Source organism: Sturnira hondurensis, unplaced genomic scaffold (genome assembly GCF_014824575.4).
Source record: "Sturnira hondurensis isolate 20B ecotype Veracruz unplaced genomic scaffold, ASM1482457v3 Scaffold0008640, whole genome shotgun sequence".
In the NCBI taxonomy this organism is placed as follows: Eukaryota; Metazoa; Chordata; class Mammalia; order Chiroptera; family Phyllostomidae; genus Sturnira; species Sturnira hondurensis.
Window position 1 is genome coordinate 19,302,289 of NW_028081271.1, and position 22,820 is coordinate 19,325,108.

Genomic DNA, 22,820 nt, shown 5'->3' on the forward strand with positions numbered 1-22,820 from the left:
CTACCCTGGTGGAAAGGCCCCGGTCACTCCTTGACAAGGGAGAATGGATCAGCATTGAACTTGGGAAAAGAGAGAGGTTGGCCTGCAGCTAGCACCTGGCAAAGACAAGCTCTTCTTTGAGAGGGGCAGAGCAGATGTGAGACCCCGCCCCCCAAGAGAATAGTTATGATCTGGAAGAGTCCTGTGGGTTACACTGCTGCCCTAGATCCGTCGAGAAGTTGTGTAAGCCCCACTCCCTGGCTTCGGTCAGGGTCACTTCAGCCTTGTCCCCATCATCTTGGTACCTTATCACCACTCCATTCAAGTGCTTATCACACACTAGGGACTTTGAGCCAACTCCCCAGGTAGACTTCCTGAGTTTGGGAGCAAAGTTTTTGTGTCGTCCTTCTATCTCAAACAACCCTCAAGACAAAAAGATTTTCCTGCAGGCCACTCATTCACTCCGCCCTGCGCCTCAGGACAAATAGCCCGGAGCTCCAATCCGAAAAGCTTTGAGTGACTAGGAGAAAGCAACACTCAGTAAGGGATCAGGGGGTAAGTGCGCTCCCCTGGCTCCTCACCGCTCAGTGAGGGATCCGGTTCCCTCATCCACACTTACCAAATGGGGAAGTAACCCCAGCCCATTCACCCCCCTCGGAGGGTGACAGAGGCCAAAAATGATGACCAACAGACACAGCAGCGTTGCGTAAACGTCTTCAGCAGCACCTCATTCCCACCTGTGGGGAAGCATCACCTTATTAAATGTCATTTGGCCCCTACCCAGCCTCAGAGAATGTGTGTTACAGTGGAATTCCGTTCCAGACTTTGAGTTTCTTCATTTAAGTGAGAAGAAATGACAGAAAAGCTGTGTGACCCAGGCCAGGGCCCTCCTCTCCTCTCCTCCCTTCTCCTCTCTGAGTTTTGCTCTCCCCTGCGCAGGACCGGGGCATGGCAGACCCTGCCTCTGGGCAGCGGCTCAGCGACACACTCCACTCTCCTGACCTTTCCTGAGGAATGCAGCCTCAGCCTGCCTGCCGCCTGCGGAGGGCTCCTGCTGGGGGAGTCCATTGCCCTTCTCTCTTCCTCCATTTGCAATCACTATTTATTTATATTTGGAAGTTGAAGGAACCAGAGCCTGCAACTGGGAGAGACTTGTGGAGCCAGAGAGGGAAAGTGAAGAAGCCAGCGTCTGGGCCCCGTGTCTGCTGGGTGAGGGGGAGGAGTTGCTTCGCGGCAAAGGAGGGGTGGGAGACTGGCTGAAAGACCCCCGGCCTGGAAAAGGTGCCACACACACCGGCAAGGCCAAGAACACACAGAGAAGGTGTTGGTCACCGCGGCCACCACTTGGGTAGCACAGTGAAGGACAGAGAACAGGAGTCCTGCTCAGGGACCCCCCCCACCCCCTTCCCAGCCCCTCAGCAGCAAGGCTCTGTTAAGTGGCAGAAAAGCCAGGCTTTGTGGGGAAACTGAGGAAGCAGACATACTGGGCCACATTTCTCTTTTCTTCTGTCCCCAGCCCCGTCCAGGCTTGCATTACAGTCCATCAAAGACCCACAGGCAATTTTCATCCCCATCCCCAGCTGTCAAGGTCAGACCCCCTCCAAAAGCCACCAGCCCTCTGCCTCCTGTAACTGGAGGGTGCCCCCCCCCCGCCCCGCCACTGCCCACTCACTCATTCTCATGTCACAACTGGCATTCATGAATGAGGGGACAGGGAGGGTCCCATTTTGACTCGAGATTAACTACTCCAGGATGTCAGCGACCCTGTCCTAAGTCACGCAGGGTTTTCCGATAAACTCAGGGCACAAAGCTTTCTCTACACCGCGGCACGGACCTCTGCTTTTCTTTTCTTGGGCTCCCTCATTGCCACTGCCTGCCCGAAAAGGTAAGCTAGATCTAGCCTTGGCCTTTGCCTCCTCCTTGGCCGAGTGACGTGTACGCCCCGCTGGGCAAGGTCACACCAGCAGAGGAAGGTCTGGGCCTCCTTAGCCTTCGGCTGTGCCCTGCGGGGCTGGAGTAGGGCGGGGATAGTGAGAGCCGGCTTCCAGGCAGACGCATCAGGTCAGGGGCCAAGGGAAGCCGAGTCTCGGCAACCCCAGAGCGGTGATCAAAGTTCAGTCCTAAACAGGGAGCGCCAGACCTCTCTGGTCAAGCCGGCAGGTCCATGAAAGCCCCAGAAGCATCAGGGCTGGATGAGCAAGAGGACGGGGGTGACTCGAGGAAAGCGATGGCGCTGGGCTTGAAGGTCTAAAATGAGCGGTGGAGAGGGGCGGGAGAGACCAGCAGTCTGGGTTTAGGGGGCGTGCAGGGGACACGCGAGGCCTCAAGTCGGCTAACCCGCTGTCGCGCAGAGGAGGGCATTGGCCTGGCTGCGTATCGGGAGGCGCTAGGGCCTAGCGGACGAGCTGGCAAGGGGAGGGCGCACCCTGGGGAGGGCGGGCGGGGTCTGGCGGCGGCGGGAGCTGAGCCGCGCCGAGTAGCCTCCATCCATGGCACGGAGCGGCGGCGGCGGCGGCAGGAGCCGGGCGCAATCCGTTAGGTCCCAGCCCAGCGCCGACAGAGCAGGCGACGCGGAGGGTCCCGGCCTCCACCAGCCCCGGGGCACCGCGCAGAGACTCGGGCTTCGCTGCGGAGAGTCCCCTACTCTGCGCTGACAGCGGCGCCGGCGTCCTCCCCGCCGGGGCGCTCGCCGGACATGCCCCCGGGGTGCGGCGGCGGGGACCCCGGGGCTTGCCTCCGCCCAGGGCCCCCCGCCCCGCCCTCGGGCGCCCCGGGCCCCTGCTGAGCACGCCTCCCGCAGGCCTGGGTCCCTCCGGCCCGTGCACAGAGCCGCCCCAGCGCTGTCTGTCCCCGCGGGGCTATGGGCTGATGGGCGCCGGGGGACGCAGGATGCGAGGGACGCCGGCGCGCCTGCTGCTGCTGCCGCTGCTGCCGTGGCTTCTGCTCCTGGCGCGCGAGACCTGGGGCGCGCCCGGCTGCCCTGTCCCCATCCGCAGCTGCAAGTGCTCGGGGGAGCGGCCCAAGGGGCTAAGCGGCGGCGCCCCCAACCCAGCGCGCAGGAGGGTGGTGTGCGGCGGCGGGGAACTCCCGGAGCCTCCCGAGCCTGGCCTCCTTCCTAACGGCACCGTTACCCTGTGAGTACCCGACCCGGCCGGCTCGGCCGGAGCTTGGACCAGGGGAGGAATGGAGACAAGACGGAAGGGGCGGGAAGAGGGGGCCTGGGACGGCGCCGACACTTCAGAGACTTCGGGACGGGCCTGAGTCCAGGCGCCGAGAAGGGAGAACTAGGGGAGAGATTAGGGCTCCAGAGGTGTGGAGGGAAGAAGGGGCCGCGGGGGGCGGGCGAGGCCCGGAGGGAGGCACCGCGGGCACCCACTCACCTGCACAGGTGGAGGGGAATGCTCGCTGGCGGGACCCCCACGCCCCTTGAGTTTCCAGCCTGGGCTGGTGTTGCGAATTTCGGGGACATGAGGTGGGTGGGATGGGGGGAAGTCTCAGAACGGATCGACGCCCGCGTCCCACTGTGTGGCCGTGGTCGTCAGCACCGTGGACGCGTCGCGGGCCGGACAGGAGGAGTCTGCAGGGCTCACACGGCGGGCCAGGCTCCTCCAGTGGGGGGCGCTCCGTTCGCTTGCGGCTTCCAGCCGGTCGGTGTACTTAGGGAGGGCAGGAGGGTGAGCTCAGAAAAGTCTGCCCTTGGGGTGCAGGCGCTTCTGGTCCGAATGAGACCTGGGCGTCCCGATTCCTCTCGCACCCCTCTCTCGCCGCGCGCACCTGGGAAGTGCGCTGGGTCCTGCATCCCTTCCTCTTCTTTCCTCCCCTGGCTAGGACACCAGCTTTGGCTGTTTCTCTACCGAATTTTGCTAAGAAGGAAACCTGGCGGAGTGGGAGGCGGCTGCCTCCCAGCCTCCTTCCGTCGTCCCGTTTCCTTTCCAGCCAGGGCCTTAGCCCTCACTTTGCTGGCAGCCCGACCCCAAGCCTCCTCGACCGGGGTCTGAAGGTCCCGAAACCGCAGGAGTTAGAGACCCTCCCCACCGCAGCGATTTCCTGCGCTGAGCATGTGCTTGGAACTCCACGCAAGCCACGCAGTGAGGTGGAAGTTCGGGCCCTCGCTGCGGCCCTTTTCTTGCCTGTCGTTCTGGATCCAGCCTGCAAGCGGCTTCCCTTCCCTGTCCTCCAGACCCCGATGTCCACCGTTTCCCCAGCGCCCTTCGCCCTAGTCGGGACTGGCTCACAGTCTGTCCGATTGTGTCCAGAACAATACAGTAAGACCTCTGGTTGGGTGAGTTCTGAGGCTGCCCGCTTCCTGACAGGACAAGACTGGTCAGCCTCTGACGCTGGCCTTCTGGCCTGCGTTTTCCCAGCTGGGGTGTGTGTGTGTGCGTGCATGTGTGCATTAGGTGGGTGAAGGCAGTATGTCTGCCTTCTCTCACTTCCTAGCGCCTTGAGGATATGACCATGGCCTGGGAAGGCAGCTGTGACTGCTCATTCCAGTTCCTGCTGAGTGTCCCCTAGTGTCCAAGGGTCCAGACAGGCCCAGCATTCCCCAGCCCACTCAGTTCTGGGGGAGAAAAATGCTTGCAGTCTGAGAGGCTGGGCCACAACAGTTCAGTTCTGAGAGGGGTATGTGTGTATATAATGGATCTTGTGGCGGTGCTCACACACCTGGGAAGGTCGCTGTCTCTCTGTGTGTCTGTTTGCTGGGATTAGGACACCCTAACGCACTGAAGGCAGAAAGAAGGGGCACAACATTAAAAGATGGTTTAGCAGTACATCTTAGAATGATTTGGCAACTAATCCTTTCCAGCCATGGCTAATTCCTATCGACGCCACTCCAAAGAGAGTGCGGGGCCAGTACTGGGTGACAGTGTATTATGACAGGGCAGCAGCAAGTTGACTGCTAGCTCGCCTTCCCATCCCAAAGCCATCCCCAGGGGAAGGGCCCCCTTTTACCCTAGGGCACTGATCTAGCTGGTTTAAGATACCTTCCAAACCAACAGGCCCCTGAGCCTGGCTGGGCCTCCCCACGGGGACAACAGCCAGCCCAGGCTAGAGAAGAGCCTGAGAGGCCCCGGGCTCATCAGCCTGGAGTGCGACTGAACCCCAGCTGCAGACGTATTTCTTAGGTTCTCCCCTCACCCCAAATAAGCGTCATCCTGAGTTCTGCCCTCCCACCCCACCCCCCAGGGTGCTGGCTGTGAGGGGAAAAAGAAGCCAAGCTCTTCTGCACCAGAAGCCTGGCCGGGATTCTCTTCTCTGGTACCAGTCCCTCTGACACCCCCATCCCTACCCCCAGTGCCTCTTGAGGGAAGGAGGAAGAGAGGCCTGGAAAAGGGGCTGCCGCCTCAGCCTGGCAGCAAAGCAAGAGGCTAAGAGCCTGGAACCTCCCCCGAAGCCTCCCAAACGCCTCCTCCTTGCTCTTTTTCTTTTTCCACACAAATTTCCCCTTTCACCTTTTGGCCTGTCACCTGGTACGAACAATAGGACTTGAGCCAACAGTTTGGCGGTGGCTCTCTCCTCCCTCCTCCTCCCCTGCTTCCCTCCAGAATGGGCCAGCAGACCCCAGTCCCCTTCACACACCATCCTGCGGAAAGGTCCCAGGACATAGGGGACTGCACCTTGGGGAACTCCGGTAGGCTCTGGGTGTTGGGACTGTTCAGGCAAAGAAAGTGCTAGATTAGGTGCCTGTCTGCCCAGAGAAGGCTTCCAAGCCGTTCCAAGGCATTTCTGTGAAGAGCCGGCCCCATTTACCTCACCAAAACCCCTTCTACCTCCACCCTATTATCTCGACTGATGCCTTCCGTTTTTGTAGACTGCATGCCCCCTCCCCACATGGATTTTTATTCGAGGTTTTCCAGGAAAGCAGAACTCTTGGCTTCCTTCCTGACCCATCTGTCCCGCCCGCCCCGCCCCACCCCACCCCACCCCACCCCCAGTGTCAGGGCCCAGTCCACAGGACAGCTGTGGGCACTTATGTTCCTGTCCATTATGGGGGAAGATCTCGTGGCAGAGTGGCTTATTACAGGGAGAACCTGGGTGTGAGAAGGAGATGCTGACCACTGTGAGCCCCCCACCCACCCCAGGCAGCAGTGGGTGGGCCTGCCTGCTGGTTCTCAGCTCTGGCAGTTAGAGTGAGAGGGAGGGGGCATTATAAGGAATTCTAAGGAAGGACTGATAATAGAGAACCCCAGAAGGAAATTTCCTAGGAGGACCTCCCAGGACATCTGAGCAGCCCCCCAGAGGATCCCAGCCAGTGTCGTCAATTCCCAGACTGTTTGCCTGCGCCCAAAAGGCCCTTACACATCAGCAAGTCCAACCCCTGCATCTACGGGGTCACAGCTGAGCAAGCTGAGGCTGACAGGGGCGGTCCAGGCACTTGCTAGCAGTCACCCAGCTAGCTGACACCAGCCTCAGGATTAGCTGGTTAGGTTCCCCTAGCGTTCCTCTCGGGTCAGGGACTCACTGTTCACCTGGCTGGACTTGGGACCCAACAGACACAAAAGCTGCTTTAAAAAAGCCCAGTTCCTTCCCAGCAGGATCCAGGCCCTTTTGACCTGGGAGCATTCCAAGGCTGGGTGGGGAGGGAGCCAGACACGGGACAGGTCCCTCCAGATTGTCCCAGAGCCAACACACCCTCATCCACTCAGCCCTCCAGCTGGGGGGTGGGGGTGCTGCCCACCACATCAGCTGTCCACATAGGGGAGAGGGGCATTTGCCACACAGATGTGCCTAGCCGTGGCTGGTCCTTTTGCTGTGAGTTTGGTGGTCTTCAGAAGCACTATGACGGGAGGGATGGCCCCACCCCTTCGCAGGCACTCGCCTGAGCCTCAGGGAAGTGGTTCCTGAGCACAGCTCTCCCTCTAGACCTCCAGCCCTGGTAGGAGCCCTCCGGTTTGGGACAAAGTGTGCCAACCTCCATGCACATAGCCTGAGGGGAGTGGAGTGATGCTGGCTGGAGGGGCGGGCCCACGCTGGCTTCCCCACCCCCTTCTCTTCCAGCCTCTTTCCCCCATATGGTTCTCATAAGGTCTGGGCTCAGAGACAGCAGCCAGAGGAAGTGGCTGTGTACAGAGAGCTTTTGTGAGGGGAGGAGGGGGAGGGGGAGAGAGTGAAGAGAAAGAAGGAGAGAAAAGAGGGAAGAAGCAGAAGTGGGAGGAGGCCAGGACACTCCCACACGCTCCCTTCCCCTCCAGTGGAGCAAGGTCTCAGCTGCGACACCCTGCGCAGGGTCTAGAACCCCTCCAGTCTGAAATGAAGGGCCCAGAGGGAGTCCAGGTCCTTTCCTGACTCTTGCCACCTACCTGCCAGAGGAGGTGGAGATAGCCAGACAGCCAGGAGATATCTCCTGGAGATAGCCAGGAGGTGGAGATAGCTTCCTGGAGGTCTGGGGGGGGCGTCCCCTGCCCCTGTGGCCCCCTTCTGGTGCAGAATGTCAGGGTCCACCCTCCCATTGCGGGGCGAGCACAGGGCAGAGAACAGAGCCTTCTGGGATTCGCATGTTGACTCCTCGTGGCCCCGAGAGCCTGGGGAGGCCAAGGCACTGAGCTCCAAAGACAGCACCTATAACTCAGCCCCCCAATGGGATCCAGAACCCATTCTGGGTTCTTTGGCCTGAATTATTCAGAACCTGAGCATGAAGCCAGCCACTCCTGATCCCTAAGGCGGCCCCTTCCGGCGACTACCAAAGATCATCCCTTCATGCTGGGGTGCGGTGGGGGGCGGCAATCCCTAATCCTGGGGGTGAGTCTGAGAATTCCCCCCAAAGGCACAGGCAAACCAGTGTAATTTGAACCTAACCAGAAATTGACCCTTAAATTTGGGGTCATGTTTTTAAAGGGAGAGAGTGATTCTAAGTTTAAGCCGCATGGGAGTCATGGGGATAAGAACCCTTTCCCGAGGGGGGGAGAGTTCTAGCCACCTCTGTGTTCGATCCCCGGCCCCCCACCCAGTGGGCTTTCCTCGCCAAAGCCCAGGCCTGACGCCACACCACCTGGACCAGGGCCCCGCGCTCCCCCACCTCCCCGAGATAGGGCTTGCCCCGTGCCTCCCTGGGAACAGACTGAGAGCCGGGGAAGAGAGAGGAGGGAAGTGGCCCTAAGCTGAGAAACCAGAAGGAAAATCCGGTATCTGCGAGGAAGGGGCTGCTAGAGGGGCTGTTTATTTTCATTCCCCAGCCCAGCCACTCTGTTCTATTTAGAGCTCGGACACTGACGGGACAAGGCCGCCTCCTCCCCTTCCTCCCTCCTGGGGGAGGGGGCATCCTTCCCAAACTCCAGAACATTCCTTTGTTTTTAGGACTGGGTGATGGGGGTGGGGGAGCAGAGACACTGGAGTTAGCTAACCCTGGGCAGCCTCCCAGGGCCCACCTTCCCGGGCCCTGGGAGTGAGGAGAGGCAGACGGGGGAGCACAGGGTGTGCAAGATGGATGGGGCCAGGTGAGGGGCAGGGGAACCGATCTGTCACCGAGGAGCTGGGAATGGGGCAGAGGGAGCAGGCTGAGGAGGGAATTCCAGCCTGAACTTGAGGGGCCAGACATCTCCCAGCTGGGAAGGGAAGGTCTGAGCGCCCCCCTCCCCCCAGGGCTCTTTGCCTGCGGGGAGCTGTGTAGTGAGGCCGACACTGTAGACTTCAGGCTCCCAGGGTCTGCATATCCAGGATGGCAAAAGCCATCAAACGAGAGGAGTGTGAGTCTTCGGAGGGGCTGGCCTGCCTGAGGTCACACAGCTCCCACCCGCCTCTTCCCACATGACCAATTAGGGATGTCGTCCCTGGGGACAGACGGAGAGATATGCTGATCCACTTCCTCCACAAGAATTTGGAAGCCAGGGAAAAGGGGCACCCATCCCCAACGACAGCCTAACGAGTACACGTGTCCTTAGGGGAAAAACTGTCACCACCCAGAGCATTTGAAATCAGACCCACCCAGGAAAAGTGGGGCCACAGTCTCTGAAGTGTTCCCCTCCATGTTCCCTGTCCCTCTCCCCCTCAGCTCCTGGGCTTTGCAACCCCTAGCTGTCCCTGGAGAGCTGTGCTCAGAGCCAGGGTAGCTCAGTAGTGAGCTCTGCCAAGACTGCAGGGAGGCGCGGCACGGGTGTGCTGGGGATGGAGGTAGCAGGACACTGCCTCCTGACTTGCAGCAACCAGGGTTCAGCATGAACTCTGTCTGCTGACCACCCCCCACCTTCCCTGGAGCTCTTTCCCTCTACGCACCCATCCATTCATTCAGCCGGTGCCTGTGTGCCCAGCCCCAGGCCAGGAGGTAAGAGACCAGGTCTCTGCCCTCGGGGCCCGACAGTCCTGTAGGGGGGGACCAAATACAGACTCACAAAGCGGGGGAGGATCAGGGCCTGGCATGGAAAGATTACAGACAAATTATACTTATGTATGCAAGACTGATAAAAGATTAGTTCTTTCAAGTTCACTTGTATTCAAGGAAAAACTCACTTTCCTCACCCAAAAGCTTGGCTCCCCAGTGGCGAGACTTTAGGCCGTGGATAGAGGGAGTGTGAAGGTGCATTGGGAATAACTTCCCAGTTTCCTCGAATTAGATGGACTCACACTCACATCCATCCCATCCTGTCTGACACACCTCCCTCCACCTCCCATGCACAGAAGTGTGTAGATACCCCATCTCATTGACATTGGAAGTACCAACGTGTTGCACAGAGCTGAGCACACAGTGGGTGTTAGTGTAGGTTTGAAGAGTGCATAAATGAATGCCTTGGTGTGAATGATCACAGCAGACTCCATTCCATGTGCCCAAGTTAGGGTGTTGGGGGGCCCCAAATCCCCATCAAAGCACACAGTCCATATTCCGCAAACACCAGCTCACCACCAAGACAGGGTGCCTGGTAGGGAAGGTTAGAGAAAAGGAGACAAGAAAACCCCATTCATAGGAGCCATTGCAAGACTGTGTGTTCTCTTGACCTTGATCTCAGGCCCTGCCTGGACAGCCCAGCGTCAAGGCTGAGGTCAGTGGCTGTCTCAGGGCATGACCCTGTAAAGCCTAGGGAAGGAAGGCCCTACCTGAGTCTCCTACTAACCAGCAAAGGTTCAGGGCTGACTGGAGAGGCTTCCGACCCAGGGCCAGGATCACAGAAAGTACAGGAGTGTGGAATGTCCTCTCCAACAATCATGTCCCCTGCAAACAGGACATAAAGTACAACCTGGAGAGGAAGGCAAGTCCCAGGAGGGTGGCCCTTAGCCTGCAGGTGTAAGAGTGGAGCCCCAGACCAGCGGTGGCCCCAGTCCTGAGACCCCGCTGTCGGGTCACCCGTACTGTGATGCACCCCTCCTCCAGGAAATGACAGTTACTGTTCGCAGACATGAGATGGTAGTCATGTAGTCACATAGTTAAGCATTCATTATTCCAATTTCATAGCGTTCATGTTTCAGAGGCAGTGATTTTTTTAGGTTTCAGACATCTTTGTGAGCCCTGGAAATTGCTCGAAGGCCTGGGCACTAAACCTGCGGGACAGGCTGGGAGCCCAGAGTCACCTGGATGGTCAGGGCACATTATGGGCCTGAGGCCTTTTTGGCCTCAAGCAGAGGCTGACCTTTTTGGTCAGCAAGCAGACCACCCCTCCCCTCACTGACAGTCTCCCTGAGACACCCCCAAGGTACCTGCAGCAGGTGCTGGAGGTGGGCCTTCCAGCCCAGGAGGCCTTGGGGACGGTCTGAATTTCAGGCCCAGAGACTCTCTAGAGAGCCGGATCCCTGGCTTGCAGACCTGTGGTCCGTGCATTCCTGTGCGTTGGGGTGGGGTATCGTACCTGTACGACTCTTCCTGCACATGGGAGAACCATTTGGTTCAGGCATGTGCTGGCCCCACGCCCCACAGAGCAGTGTCCACATGACCCCCACAGGGTCATCTTTGATGCCTGGCTGGGGTCTGGTGAGTTCCTGTGGTTTCCCAGAGCCCACAGGGCCTCTCCGTAGACGCCAGCCACTCGCTCCCTTGGCCTCCAGCCTCATTAGTGGTAACTCCGCTTGCTTCTGTTCCCTAAAATAGGGCCCTAGCTGGGAGGGAGTTCTGAAATGGACTCAGTGTGCCCCTCTCCTTGGCCAGATTCAGATTCTGGGGTAGAACACAGGGGACTCCAGGGACTGGCTGCCTTCCTATGAAAATCTGATGTTGGAGTGGCAGCGTTGGGGTGGGGAGGGGAGGCAGGAAGAAGGGAGCTGAAGATGCTGGGCTGAGCGGGCCAGAGGTCAGTGGGGTGGGTGGGGTGGGGTGGGGTGGCCAGTGTGGTTGGGAAGGAAACCCACCTGGCTGGCTCCCTGAGCTGGTGCAGGGCCAGAGGCTGGTGCAGGTGGAGGAAGTGTCTGTCTGGGAGTTGGGGAGCAGGAAGGGGGTTGTTAAGATGGGGCCAAGACTGGCACTCTGTCTGCAACACTGCAAAGAGCCTTGGGGCCGAGGCTCCCACCTTCCCTGCCTGATTACTGGGGCTGCCCTACCTGTCTTCTTCCTCCCGTGGGACAGACCTGCGTGGTGGGAACACAGCTCAAGGCTGTGTGTGCTTTCCCCACTAGCAGCCCTGTGACTGCCAGCTTCCTACCTGCCCACGACACAACATCAGACCCACAAGGGGTACCTCTGGGGAAGTAAACCGACAAGCACAAGTGAGGCCACTCTCTGGAGAGTCTGAGTCTCAAGGAAAACTTCCTGAACCCTACCTAGGTTGTTAAGGCCAGAAGACCCAATTCTGAGTATTTGGGGACTTGAGTCATACAGATGTCTGCCCAAAGTCTGTCCAAGAACTGGAAATGCGGCGAGAAGGGGGCCCACTGGAGAAGGGTGAAGTGCTGTTTGCCTGGTGTCCCCACTTTCGTGAGTGGCTTCAAAGGTGTGGGATCAGGGTTCTCTGCAACAAGAAAAAAAAATCTCATTTCAAGATTTTCAGAGCTGGACTTTGCACCAGGCCAGCCAAGCTGGAAGCCTGGGCTTCCGCACACCCCCACCCCATTCTGCCCTCTCCTTCCCAGCACAACAGAGGCTGCTTCAGAGAGAGTGAAGGGCTCTGGCCTGCAGGGGACCTGAGTTCCAGGCCAGTAGGCGTGGGATGCAAGAGGTGAGCTGTTCCGTGCCAGAGGCTGGTCCTCACCTGCCTTGCTCCTTTGCATTGATCCTACGCCACACGCATACGTGCAGACGCATGCACACCACTCAGTGTCTCTCATGCAACGCAGACGTTCCCCCGGGAGGTGCTGGGCGCTGGAGACTAGGTGAGGGTTAGGGCCACCAGTCACAAGGGGGCCCTGAGTACTCGTAGTGGGCCTGTTCACTGAGTCATGCTGGAGGGGGAGTGCACACACTCGCTTCTGAAAACTTAGTATGAAAAGGAAAAGGAAATACCTCACTAGTTTTGTGTGTTAATTACATGTTGAAGGGATAACATTTTGGATATGTGTATGAAATAAAATATTAAAGTTAATTTAATTTTTAAACTTAAAAATGGCTACTTGAACATTTTAAATTACGTACGCAGCTTGCATTGTACTTCTGTTGTTGAGCTCTGGGTTAAAGAATTTGGAGTTCAAGGGTTAAAGGTTGAAAAGTCTGGTGAAGGCGGGGTACTTTCCCCCCCAATACCACCCTAGACCTGTCTGGACAGCGTTCTCAAATTAGGATCCCAGGTTTTAATCTCAGTGATTTGGGAGCTGGAGAATTTTGAAATATTCTGTTTTCAATGCAATGATCTTTTAGAAAACCTCTTTGCAGATAATTTTTTATTAGAAGGTACTTTCACAGTATAAGATTTTCATTTCTGAAGTCAAAGTTTCCCAAACTGGAATCCTCAGACATTTTCACAGGAAATAAGATACCTTTTCTCATCCCTTTAACAGGTCCACACTCAGCCCAAGTTGGAGAAATTTGTTCTCAGGCCTCCTGCTTCATGGGGCGGGGGGAAGGGTGTGAAAATCTGGTAGCCCCGTTCCTCCATCTCCCGCACCCCCCACCTCTCCCTCGTGCCCCCAACATCCCCACCCTCTCTCACCACCACCCCCTACAGACCCAGGCAGGGGCAACACCTGGGGGTGGGGCTAGACTGAAAGGGATGCCTTTTTTTCATTTTCTTTTTTTTTTAAGATTTCAATTTATTTTTTAGAGAGAGGGAAAGGGGGAAGGGAGGAAGGAAGAGAGGGAGAGAAATAAAGATGTGTGAGACAAACATTTTCAGTTGCCTCTCACATGCCCCCAACCAGGGACCTGGCCTGAAACCCAGGCATGTGCCCCGACAGGGAGTCAAACCAGCAACCTTTTGGTTCACAGGCCAGTGTGCAGTCGCTGAGCCACACCAGCCAGGACTCACCTTCTTCCTGATACTTCAGGACCCCTCCTTGACATTCCTAAGGATACTGGGGAGGGGGTCTTCTTGCCATCCACAACTTCTAATATAACCTGCACTGAGGGAGTGAGCTGGAGGTGAGACGACGCAAGCTTTTTTTTTTTTAAATTGATTTTAGAGAAAGAGAGGAAGATGGAGGAGAGAGAGGAAGACACCGATTTGTTCCTCCACTCATGTGCGCACTCATTGATTGATTCTCGGATGTGCCCTGACTGGGGACTGAACAGAAACCTTGGCATATTGGAATGACGCTCTAAACAACTGAGCTACCCTGCCAGGGCTGAGGCAGGCTTTGATTTGAAAGTCATACCATCAAGAGCCAGTCACCCCCAAGGGGGCCAGCCCAGCTCCACCAGGGCCTGAATGAGACCATTAGAGGCACTAGGAACTGACAAGACTATTTATGATTTACCACCACCACATGTGATGCAAAATAAAACTATCCTAATCTGTAAAACAAGAATAAAAGGGTTCATGAAAGTTCTGATTGCTCACATAGTGACTTGTGTGATGTACTTGTGGAAACACCAAGATAACATTGTGTGTGTGTGTGAGAAGCACTTTGGAAACCCAGCATTCTCCCCTTCAGCTCTTCCACACAGTCACCTTTTGGGCCCTACTGGGAAATGCCATCGTTGGAGGGGCCATGGGCAGGGACGAGAAGGGTAGGAAGGGTCTGTGTGGAGAGGGGAGGAGGGAGGAAGGGTGTGAGGTCTCCACCCCTTCCCATTGACCCAGAAAGCCCCTTCTACTCTTGTCTCCTTCCTGGCCATTGTCTGTCCTCCACGAGCCCTTGAACACGTAGTAACTAGAATGTCCAATGTCTGGGGTCCTCTTGCGCCTGTTGGTATATTCACCTACACAGCCCCAGTGAGCTTTGGGGCAGAACTCTGGCAGCTCCTCTCCTGCTTGTCCCCAAGCCCTGCCCTTCCCATACTGCCCAACTCCGAGGCTGCCCACTCAAAAGAAGTTCCCAGGCCTGTACGTCTGGCCTTCCCAGGTCCACCAGTAGGAGCAAAGAAGAAAACCCTTGGCATCATCCCTGGGCAGGCAAGAGTTTGCGCAGAGAGGCTCATTAAAGTGTTTGAATAAGCAATTAACTCAAGGGATGAGCCCTTTGGCTGGTCTGGAACTGCCTCCTCCCAGCAGGGAGCCTGGCAGAGAAAGGCTGAGTGGGTGGGCCGAGTGGGTTCAGACAGCTGGCTCCGGGCCTCTTTCCTCCTCCCCCTAAATACAAACTAATAAATAAACAGAGCTCCGAGTGGGCAGAAAGGCTGAGGCCTGGGGGAAGCCCAGGGCCCTATCGGTTTTCTCTTAAGGCAGCAGACAGGTTCAGGGAGGCGAAGGCACTGAGGTCCCCTGAGTTGGCACCCTTTCAGGGCTGGGAATGTCCCAGTGAGGTCTTCAGCTCACAGAGAAAGTGTCCAAGACCCTAAGGAGAGGCAGCTCCTCCCATCTGCCTCCACACCTGCTGGGCTTACCATTCCACCTGCCAGAGCCCTGACCCAGCCCTCCCGCCACTGTCCTCCTCAGGATGCTGGGCTGAGGACTTGAGCTAGACAGAGCTGTGGAGGGCTGGAAGGGGGCGCTGTGGGCTAGACCCGGAGGTTCCAAGGTGTAAAGGAGCATTGCAACCTTACACCTACTTGGCCCACCTGCACACAGAGCCCTAAGATAGACCCAGGCCGTAGGGGCACCCAGGGCAGGTGAAAAGTCTGATCTGGGGCTCAGTGGGTTGAGCAGTCCACCTGAACCATTTGCGGGCCCCTCCCTACAGTCTCCTGGAGCTGATGGTGTGCCTGCTGCCTTGCCCACCTTTAGGCAACGCCATTCCTACAGAAGGCAGCGCGGCTGCAATGGTGAGGCTGGCTCCCCACTCCGTCAACACCTTCCAGCTGTAACTGCACATTCTCCTATCTGTGTTCTCCCTTTGCCTTCAGGCTCCTGGGCAACAACAAGATCACTGGGCTCCGGAATGGATCCTTCTTGGGACTGTCCCTGCTGGAGAAGTTGTAAGTGCTGGGCAAGGTGGGGGTGGAGGTCATGGGCAAGAGCTCAGTCCAGGGAGGATGAGAAACACTGGGCACTAAGGGACCCCACAAACCAGAACCTGCTGGCCAAGAGTCAGATCCACTGGGACCCTACCCAGAACTTGGCCATTGGGTGAGAGGCGGAGAGAGGTTCTTCTGAGAGACCAGCTCCTTCACCAGTGACAGCAGAGAGAAGTAGAGAATGTCCTCAGGATATCCGGGATACTGGTGTAGGCAGGGATGGAACTAAGGGAAGTTCATTAACGCTCTTTAATGAGCAATTAGCTATGAGGGCTGAGCCCCTTAGTTGGCCAGAAGCCTTTGCCTTCTCCCAGCTGGGGGCCCAGCAGAAAGAAAGGGCTGAGAGAAGATTTAGTGTGGCTGGGACCTCCTTCCTCCTTCCCTAGAGCAAATCAACAAACAGAGCCCTCAGGGGCCACAGCCCTGGGCTGAAGGTGGGGATACTGATCCCACAGAAACCCACCCCCCACCTCCTGGTACAGAACTGCCGATTTTGACCCGGCGTGCAGACCCAGGTAGGCCAGCGATGGACTCAGGAGGGCACTGCTAGCCCCAAAGAACTCACTCAACCTGCCAAGTGGCGGGGGTTGAACCAGCCCTCTCTCAGTTCCGTGTTGAGTTGGCTCCAGGATCCATGGCCTGTGTGAGAGCTTTGGGTCCTGTCTCCTCCACAGAAGACGTGGGCTTCCCGCTCTTCCTGGAGACCCGACCCTTCAATCTCCCCTCCTCCAGCGGCCCCTTCCCATCTCTGCTCCCAACCTGCTGGGCATTCCCAAGTCCCCCAGCGGGGTCTCTGCCTCTCTAGTACCATTTTGCCTAAAGTGTTTGGGTCAGTGTGATGGAGGACACAAAAAATAAGGCGGAAGCCTGCTCTCAAAGAGCCAAAGAGATTACCATCTATTGGAGACCAGACAATGCCATATATGTTAGAATTAGGTAGGATGGGTTCCACATGACGTCCAAAGGAAGGATCCGTGAAGGCTGGAAACTTCAAGGGGAAGAGAAAGGCAGTATCTACGTGACAAGGAGTTTAGATCCTGAACCATGGCAACCTTATGAAGTTGTCTCCATTACACCCACTTGCGAGGGGAGGGGGACGCCTCTCCTCCAAACTCCCCAGCCCATCCCATGCGGTGGGGAAAGCTCGGTGGCATGCTCAGTTAGTGGGGTTGGGAAGGCAGAGCATGTTTTCTGATCTGGGGCACACTGGGGGTCTGAGGGGGGCCTTGGGATGTTGGCTCTGGTGTACGCAGAGCTCTGTGAGCAGGTCCCTCTGACCATCTGCTCTGCAGCTCGCAGACAGGGCCACCCAGGCCAGGAGGAAGAGCAGCCACCGCGCTGCTATTTAAATGTCTCCTTGGGAACCAGCTAACAGGGCAGGTTTTGCCCTCCCAGAGCAGTTAGCGTTCAGGGAGCGCCAGTTCCTGTGCTCGGCCCAGGCTCAGCCTTAGAGGGCTGAGTGGCAGGAAACCAGACTCTCCTTCTAGGATCTTTTGGAGGAAGACAAACCGCAGCTGCCTCGCCAGCTCTTTGCTTTGCCCCACAAGGGCCAGGCACCGCCCAGAGAGGTTCCCCCTTCTCCTTTGCACGAGCAGGCGCCACTCTGAGCCCCTCTCGGCCTCCCTGACACCTTCCCACCTCCACCCTCCCTCTCTAGGCGTCAGAGCTGCCTGGCTCTGCCCCTTCTCATGCTTCAATCTCGTGAGGGGAGACCTTCTGATGAAGAAAAAAAAGATGGCCCTTTTCTTCCCAGCCATGCCAGCACACTGAATCGGACCCCTGTCCCCAGCACTGCGACTCTGGCCCCTACACAGCAGATGCATGCAAAGCTTGGGAGGCAATGAGAAAAGCGGGAGAACAGTCAGAGAACAACGACTAAACCCTGAGTCGAGTGAGGCGGAAGCGGTGCTGGGCATGAGAAAGAGCAATTCTGAGTTTGAGGCCCTGCCCTGTGCGAGGGAGCATTCTAGCCATTCATTTCAGAGGAAGTTTTTGAGCCCCCTTTATTTATTATAGTTTATTTCCACTTAACGTATCATGAGTCTCCTTTATTTACGTGCCCAAGCCCTGTTCTAGGCATGGGGGGTGAACACAGTAGACAAGTGCCCTTGCCCGTGAAACTTCCCCTTTCCTGACAGGACCCAGAAAATAGCAAATGAATGTATCTATCCTATGTCAGGAGCTAATAAGCGCTACAAAGAAAGGCCAAGCAGGGTCAGGGGGTAGGAAGCTATGAGGGGGTTGCTATTTTATTTAGTGAAGTCAAGGAAGGTCTCGCTGACAAGGTGCCAGCCCGAGACCTCAAGGGACGGAGGAATCTGGAGGGCAGAGCGGACAGCCGTGGCGGACAGCCGTGGTGAGGCCCTGGGGTCTCATGCTGGCGAGTCTGCGGAGCAGGGGACCACGTGACCGGGAAGCGGTCCACCAAGGGGTCAGACAGATGCAGGGGTGGATGCCAGGCTGGGGCCTGTCTCCTCCTCTGTAAAGAGGGAAGTGGGGACAGTGATTTGTACCGTGCACTGTGGATTTAAAAGTCTGCCTTCCTGTGCGTGTGTGTTATCCACAGGTACTGCATGTGAAACAAAAGCACAAAGGTCACAGTGATGTGGCCGGTCATTGCAAAGGAGGGGAGCCCTCTGAGCAGAGGGGGCCACTGTGCTCAGCCGGTGCCCATGCCTCCCAGGGACAGAAAGGCAGTGCAGGGGCTGGGGGACCCAGGGTCTCCAGCCTGGCTGATCACTGCTGTGTCAGTCAGTGTGCTCCAGAGAAATAGAGTCAATCAGAGGGTGTGTGTGTGTGTGTATCTACATCACATACGAATTATTTTCTTTCTTTTCTTTAAAGGTTCTATTTATTTATTTATTTTTAGAGGGAGGAGAAGGGAGGGAGAAAGAGAAGGAGAGAAACATCAGTGTGTGGTTGCCTCTCACATGGCCCCTCACTGGCCTCCACTGGGGACCTGGCCCACAACCCAGGCACATGCTCTGACTGGGTATTGAACTGGCAACCATTTGTTTTGCAGCCCATGCTCAATCCACTGAGCTACACCAGCCAGGGCGTATTCCTTTGTAAAGAAATGTATTTTAAGGCAATGGCTCCCATGACGTGGGGGCTGGCAAATCCAAAATCTGTTGGGCAGACCCACAGGCTGATAAGTCAGGCAGCAGCTGATGCTGTGGTGTTGAGGCAGAATTTCTTCTATGGGAAAACTCAATTTTTGCTACAAAGGCCTTTGACTGATTGGATGAGGCCCACCCATATTATCAAAGGTGATCTTTACTTAAAGTCAACTGGTCATAGATGTTAACCACATCCACAAAACGCAGAGACAACACTAGATCAGTGTTTGACCAAGTTGCCTGGTGCTACAGCCTGGCCTGTGGGGGACACTTAAAACTGATCACCACACTATCCCAGGGGTGGGAGAGATCCCGGCCCGGGCTCCTAGAGATGCTAATTCATCAGGTTGGAAGGGGCCTGGGAATTGTTTACAAGGTATGCAGGCGATTCTCAGGCTCATCCAGGGTTGGGAACCAGTGGACCAGATGACCCCTAGACTGTGGGCCTATTCATGACAAAGGAGACGCCATGGCCTGGGCGTGCAGTTGGTGCTGGGAAACACTGATCTCTCTGTGCTGTCGGGCTGAGACATCCAGGCTTGGGCAGCTGAGCCGTGGCAGCTTAACGTCCCACAGTCCACAGCAGCAAGTCCTGTGGGAGGGCTGGGGCCTAGTCTGATAACCGAAGGGGTAGGTCTGGCCTGCTCTAGAAAATGCTGGCATTGCCTCCCTGTGCTGTACACCCCTCTGGCCTCTAAGAAGGGGTCCAGGGTAAGCGTGTAGGGCCTGTGTGGTCACGGGGGACGGGACAGAAAGGTCAAGGAGCCAGCATGTGCCTGAGTTGGTCCTATGAGAGTACCCATGCTCCATGGAGGTTGGGGGTGAGGGTTGGGATGCAGGGGACACATCTCTATCGGCCAGGTAGGATGGACAAGAGAACTTGAAATAGTATCCAGCAGAGGTAGTTGGTGGCCAGCCCAAGGAGAGTGCAGAAGGGCCCAGACATGGGTGAGGGCCTCTGCTCTGCATCCCACCACCCCTCTTCAGGACAAGCCTATTTGTTGCCCAGAGGAAAGACTTCTGGGGCGGGCGTGGGCAGGCTATGCAGGGGCACAAGGCTTTACTCTGCTTTAAAAAGAGGCCTGGGATTGAATCCTGCCTCTAGCATTTACCTTCTGGATTCCTGTCCAAGGGTCGGGGTTCTCACCTGGAAAACGGGGCAAGGTATGACCCCCGGGCAGGTTGCCAAGGGAATGAATGAGTTTGTCTAAGAAGAGGCCCCAGACAGCATGCGCTTTCAGTCAGTAAATGGCCATTTCCTTCTCCTCGGAAGAGTTCCAAGTTGCAAGATGTTCAACGGCCCCTCATTGCATAGGCTTTGTCCAGAGTCCCCCAGCCTTGAGTAGGCAGGCACGTAGATGAAATGGATGTGCTGAAAGTACCCGAGACTGGCTTATTTCTCTGGGGCTTCACATCTTTGCCCCAATTCCCCCACCCACGCGCATTCAACGAGGAGCAGGCCACCAGAAGACTTCCCAGGGTTCCAAGGGTGCCCCAGGCACAGTGAGAAGCCCCTGCCTGGGACCAAGTGGGCCACAGGGCAGACAGTCCCCTGAAGAGGCCAAGGGAGTGAGACTGGCCTGGGAGGGAGGGAGTGGATATGTGTGGACACCGCCCCCAGGGGCTGTGCGCCTGGAGGAAAGGGCCCCGGGCGGGGAGCCTGCTTAGCCCAGGATGATTTGTCATTGCCTAATGAGATTAATAAGCCTGGGGTGGGGTGGGGGGGCTGGTATGCAGGGGGATGGGACACTCATTAGAAGCAGATGGTCATGGGAATGGTGGCAAGTGGGGGCCTGGCGGGCGGAGTGCTGCTCACCCGCCAGGTGGTTTCTATTAATCTGTAGGCGGGGCCAAGGGGCCTCAGTCCCTCCTCCCCTTTCCATCCACCCCCCACCCCCCTTGACAGTGGGGAGGAATGCTTGCCCTAGGCTCTGGTGCAGCGGAAGGCGGGGAAGGGAGGCTGATGGGTTTTAGGACAGCCCTCTTGCTTGCTGTTGTAGCTCCAATGCCTGGCACAGGGTATGTGCTCAATAAATACCTGTTGGATGATGTCAGAGATGAGAGGGCTCAGGGCTTGGGGGTGAGAGGGAGGCTAGGACCATCCTGGATCTCCTCCCAGCCACCAGAAGCTCTCCCTGTCCTCCCCCCAGACAATCTGTGTACCTGCGGGGGGGTTTGGCCCCCTTCTCAGCCAGCCCTTGCTTTCTAACGAACCCTGGAAGGCCTGGAAGAACCAGGGAAAGCTGCTCTGCGGCCTCTGAACCAATAATTTAGTTTTGAAACCCACAAGCAGGGAGGTCTGCAGGGGCCAGACGGAGCCGACTGCGTGCCACCCCACCCTGTCCAAACGTGGTGTACACACACAAACACACACATGCACACTGTTCTACAAACTCACACACTCTTTTGACAGCTTTAATGAGCTATAATTTGCATACCATAAAGTTTGCCCATTTAAAGCGTACAATCTGAGGGTTTTAGTATATTTACACGGTTGTGCAATCATCATCATGATCTAATTTTAGAACATTTTCATCGTCCTCAAACCTTGAATCATTAGCAGTCACTCCCCATTCCTCCGCCCCCTATTTCCCAGCCCTAAGCAACCACTGATCTACTTTCTGTCTCCATAGTTTTCTCTGTAGATTTGGACATTTCGTATAAATGGGGTTATGTGGTCTTTTGTAACTGGACTCTTTTACTTGGCATAATGTTTTCAAGGTTCATTCATATAATAGCATGTATCACTATTTCATTCCTTTTTATGGCTGAATAATATTCCTTATATGACTATAGCACATTTTGTTTATTCATTTATTTTATTTTTTTAAGATTTTATTTATTTAGAGGGGAAGGGAAGGAGAGAAGGAGAGAAATATCAATGTGTGGTTGCCTCTCGTGGGTCCTCTACTGGGGACCTGGCCTGCAACCCAGGCATGTGCCCAGACTGGGAATCGAACCGCAATCATGTGGTTCACAGGCCCGTGCTCAATCCACTGAGCTACACCAGCCAGGGCTGTTTATTCATTTATCAGCTGATGGATATTTAGGGGTTTTCCACTTTGGGGCTTCTTGTGAATAATGCTACTATGAACACTCCTGTACAGATTTTTGTTGGATGTGTGCCCACTCATCAGGGATATCCACGCAGGAGCGGAAATGCTGGGTCACGTGTTACCGCCAACTGCCGTACTGCTTTTCAGAGTGGCTGCACTGTTTTACACTCCTACCAATAATGTACAAGGTCTCCCATCTCTCCACGTCTCCATCACCACTTGCTATTGTCTGTCTTTTTTATTGGATATGAAGTGCTTGTAACCAAAATCTCAGGTCCGGCTGCCTGTTGCAATGAAAGCCAGACTTGTGAGTCTTGTTTTGGTGCAAAATGAAGAAGTTTATTCAGGTGCTGTGACCTGGGAGAATAATGAACTTCCGTCTCAAGGACCATCTCTCCTTCCTGCTCTAGCTCTTACAGGAATAGGGAGGGGGTGGCTTTTTTCTATCCAGCTACCTTGCTCGCTTTCGGCACAGAGGCCCTTTCCACTTTCTAGGTTTTCACTTTCTCATCTTTCTAGGTTTTGGCTCTTTCGGGCCTGTCCATTTATCTTTCTAGCTTTTGGCACCACTCAGTGTAAGTATCCCTACCTCCCCCTGTGCTACCTCAGCCATGGGGGAGACTCCCCAGTGCTCTGAGCAGCTGTCTACGTGTAACAGTTACCCCCTTCAAAACTCGGGACCCTTGTAATCTTACAAGGGTAAATGGATGGAGGTCTCATCTTTTATAGTTTCTTCCTGCTGTCAAGGGATGTAGTCTAGCCTATCCCCAGGTCCAGCGGTTCTTGCTGTCTACTAAAGGAAGAGGGCGAGTCAAGAATGGAGGGAAGCCTTTATGTGAGGGGAAAGAATTGCTGTCTTCAGAAGGCAACATATTCGGTGCCTAGAGGATGGCACTGCTGAACAAGAGAAGCTGGTAGGCTGCTTTATATTTTAAGAGGTGGTGTTGCAGGCGGCTTTTTAAAGTGAGACCTAGGGTTCCATCAACCCAAACAGCTCAGTCGACCTACTCATAGATCTCAGGTGGGAAGAACTCGCCCGTGGGCCCTTCTGAGCAAGTCAGAAGCACCTGCGGCTGCAGGGCATGTTCCAGCAGGACTCCTACGCACAGTTGCTGCCTCTCGGGGGAAGAGGTTATTTGTGCATGAAATTTACAAAGTAAATCTTGGCCCAACAATGGAACGGGGCAGTCTGGCATATTGGAAAATTATACATACGTTTTTTATTACCAAGCTGGCATTCTAGAGGCCGAAGGGATGCCTGTTTTT

The 22,820-nt window shown here is 56.0% G+C and overlaps 1 protein-coding gene across 1 annotated transcript in view; it reads left to right on the forward strand.

Annotated features, from left to right (window-relative positions):
- Positions 1-2,847: 2,847 nt before the first annotated feature.
- Positions 2,848-22,820, forward strand: part of ADGRA2 (adhesion G protein-coupled receptor A2) — a 37,501-nt gene continuing 17,528 nt past the window's right edge. Inside the window, exons 1-2 of the mRNA XM_037055355.1 lie at positions 2,848-3,113; positions 15,269-15,340. Coding sequence (XP_036911250.1) covers positions 2,848-3,113; positions 15,269-15,340 — 338 coding nt within the window. The remainder of the gene's footprint in view (positions 3,114-15,268; positions 15,341-22,820) is intronic.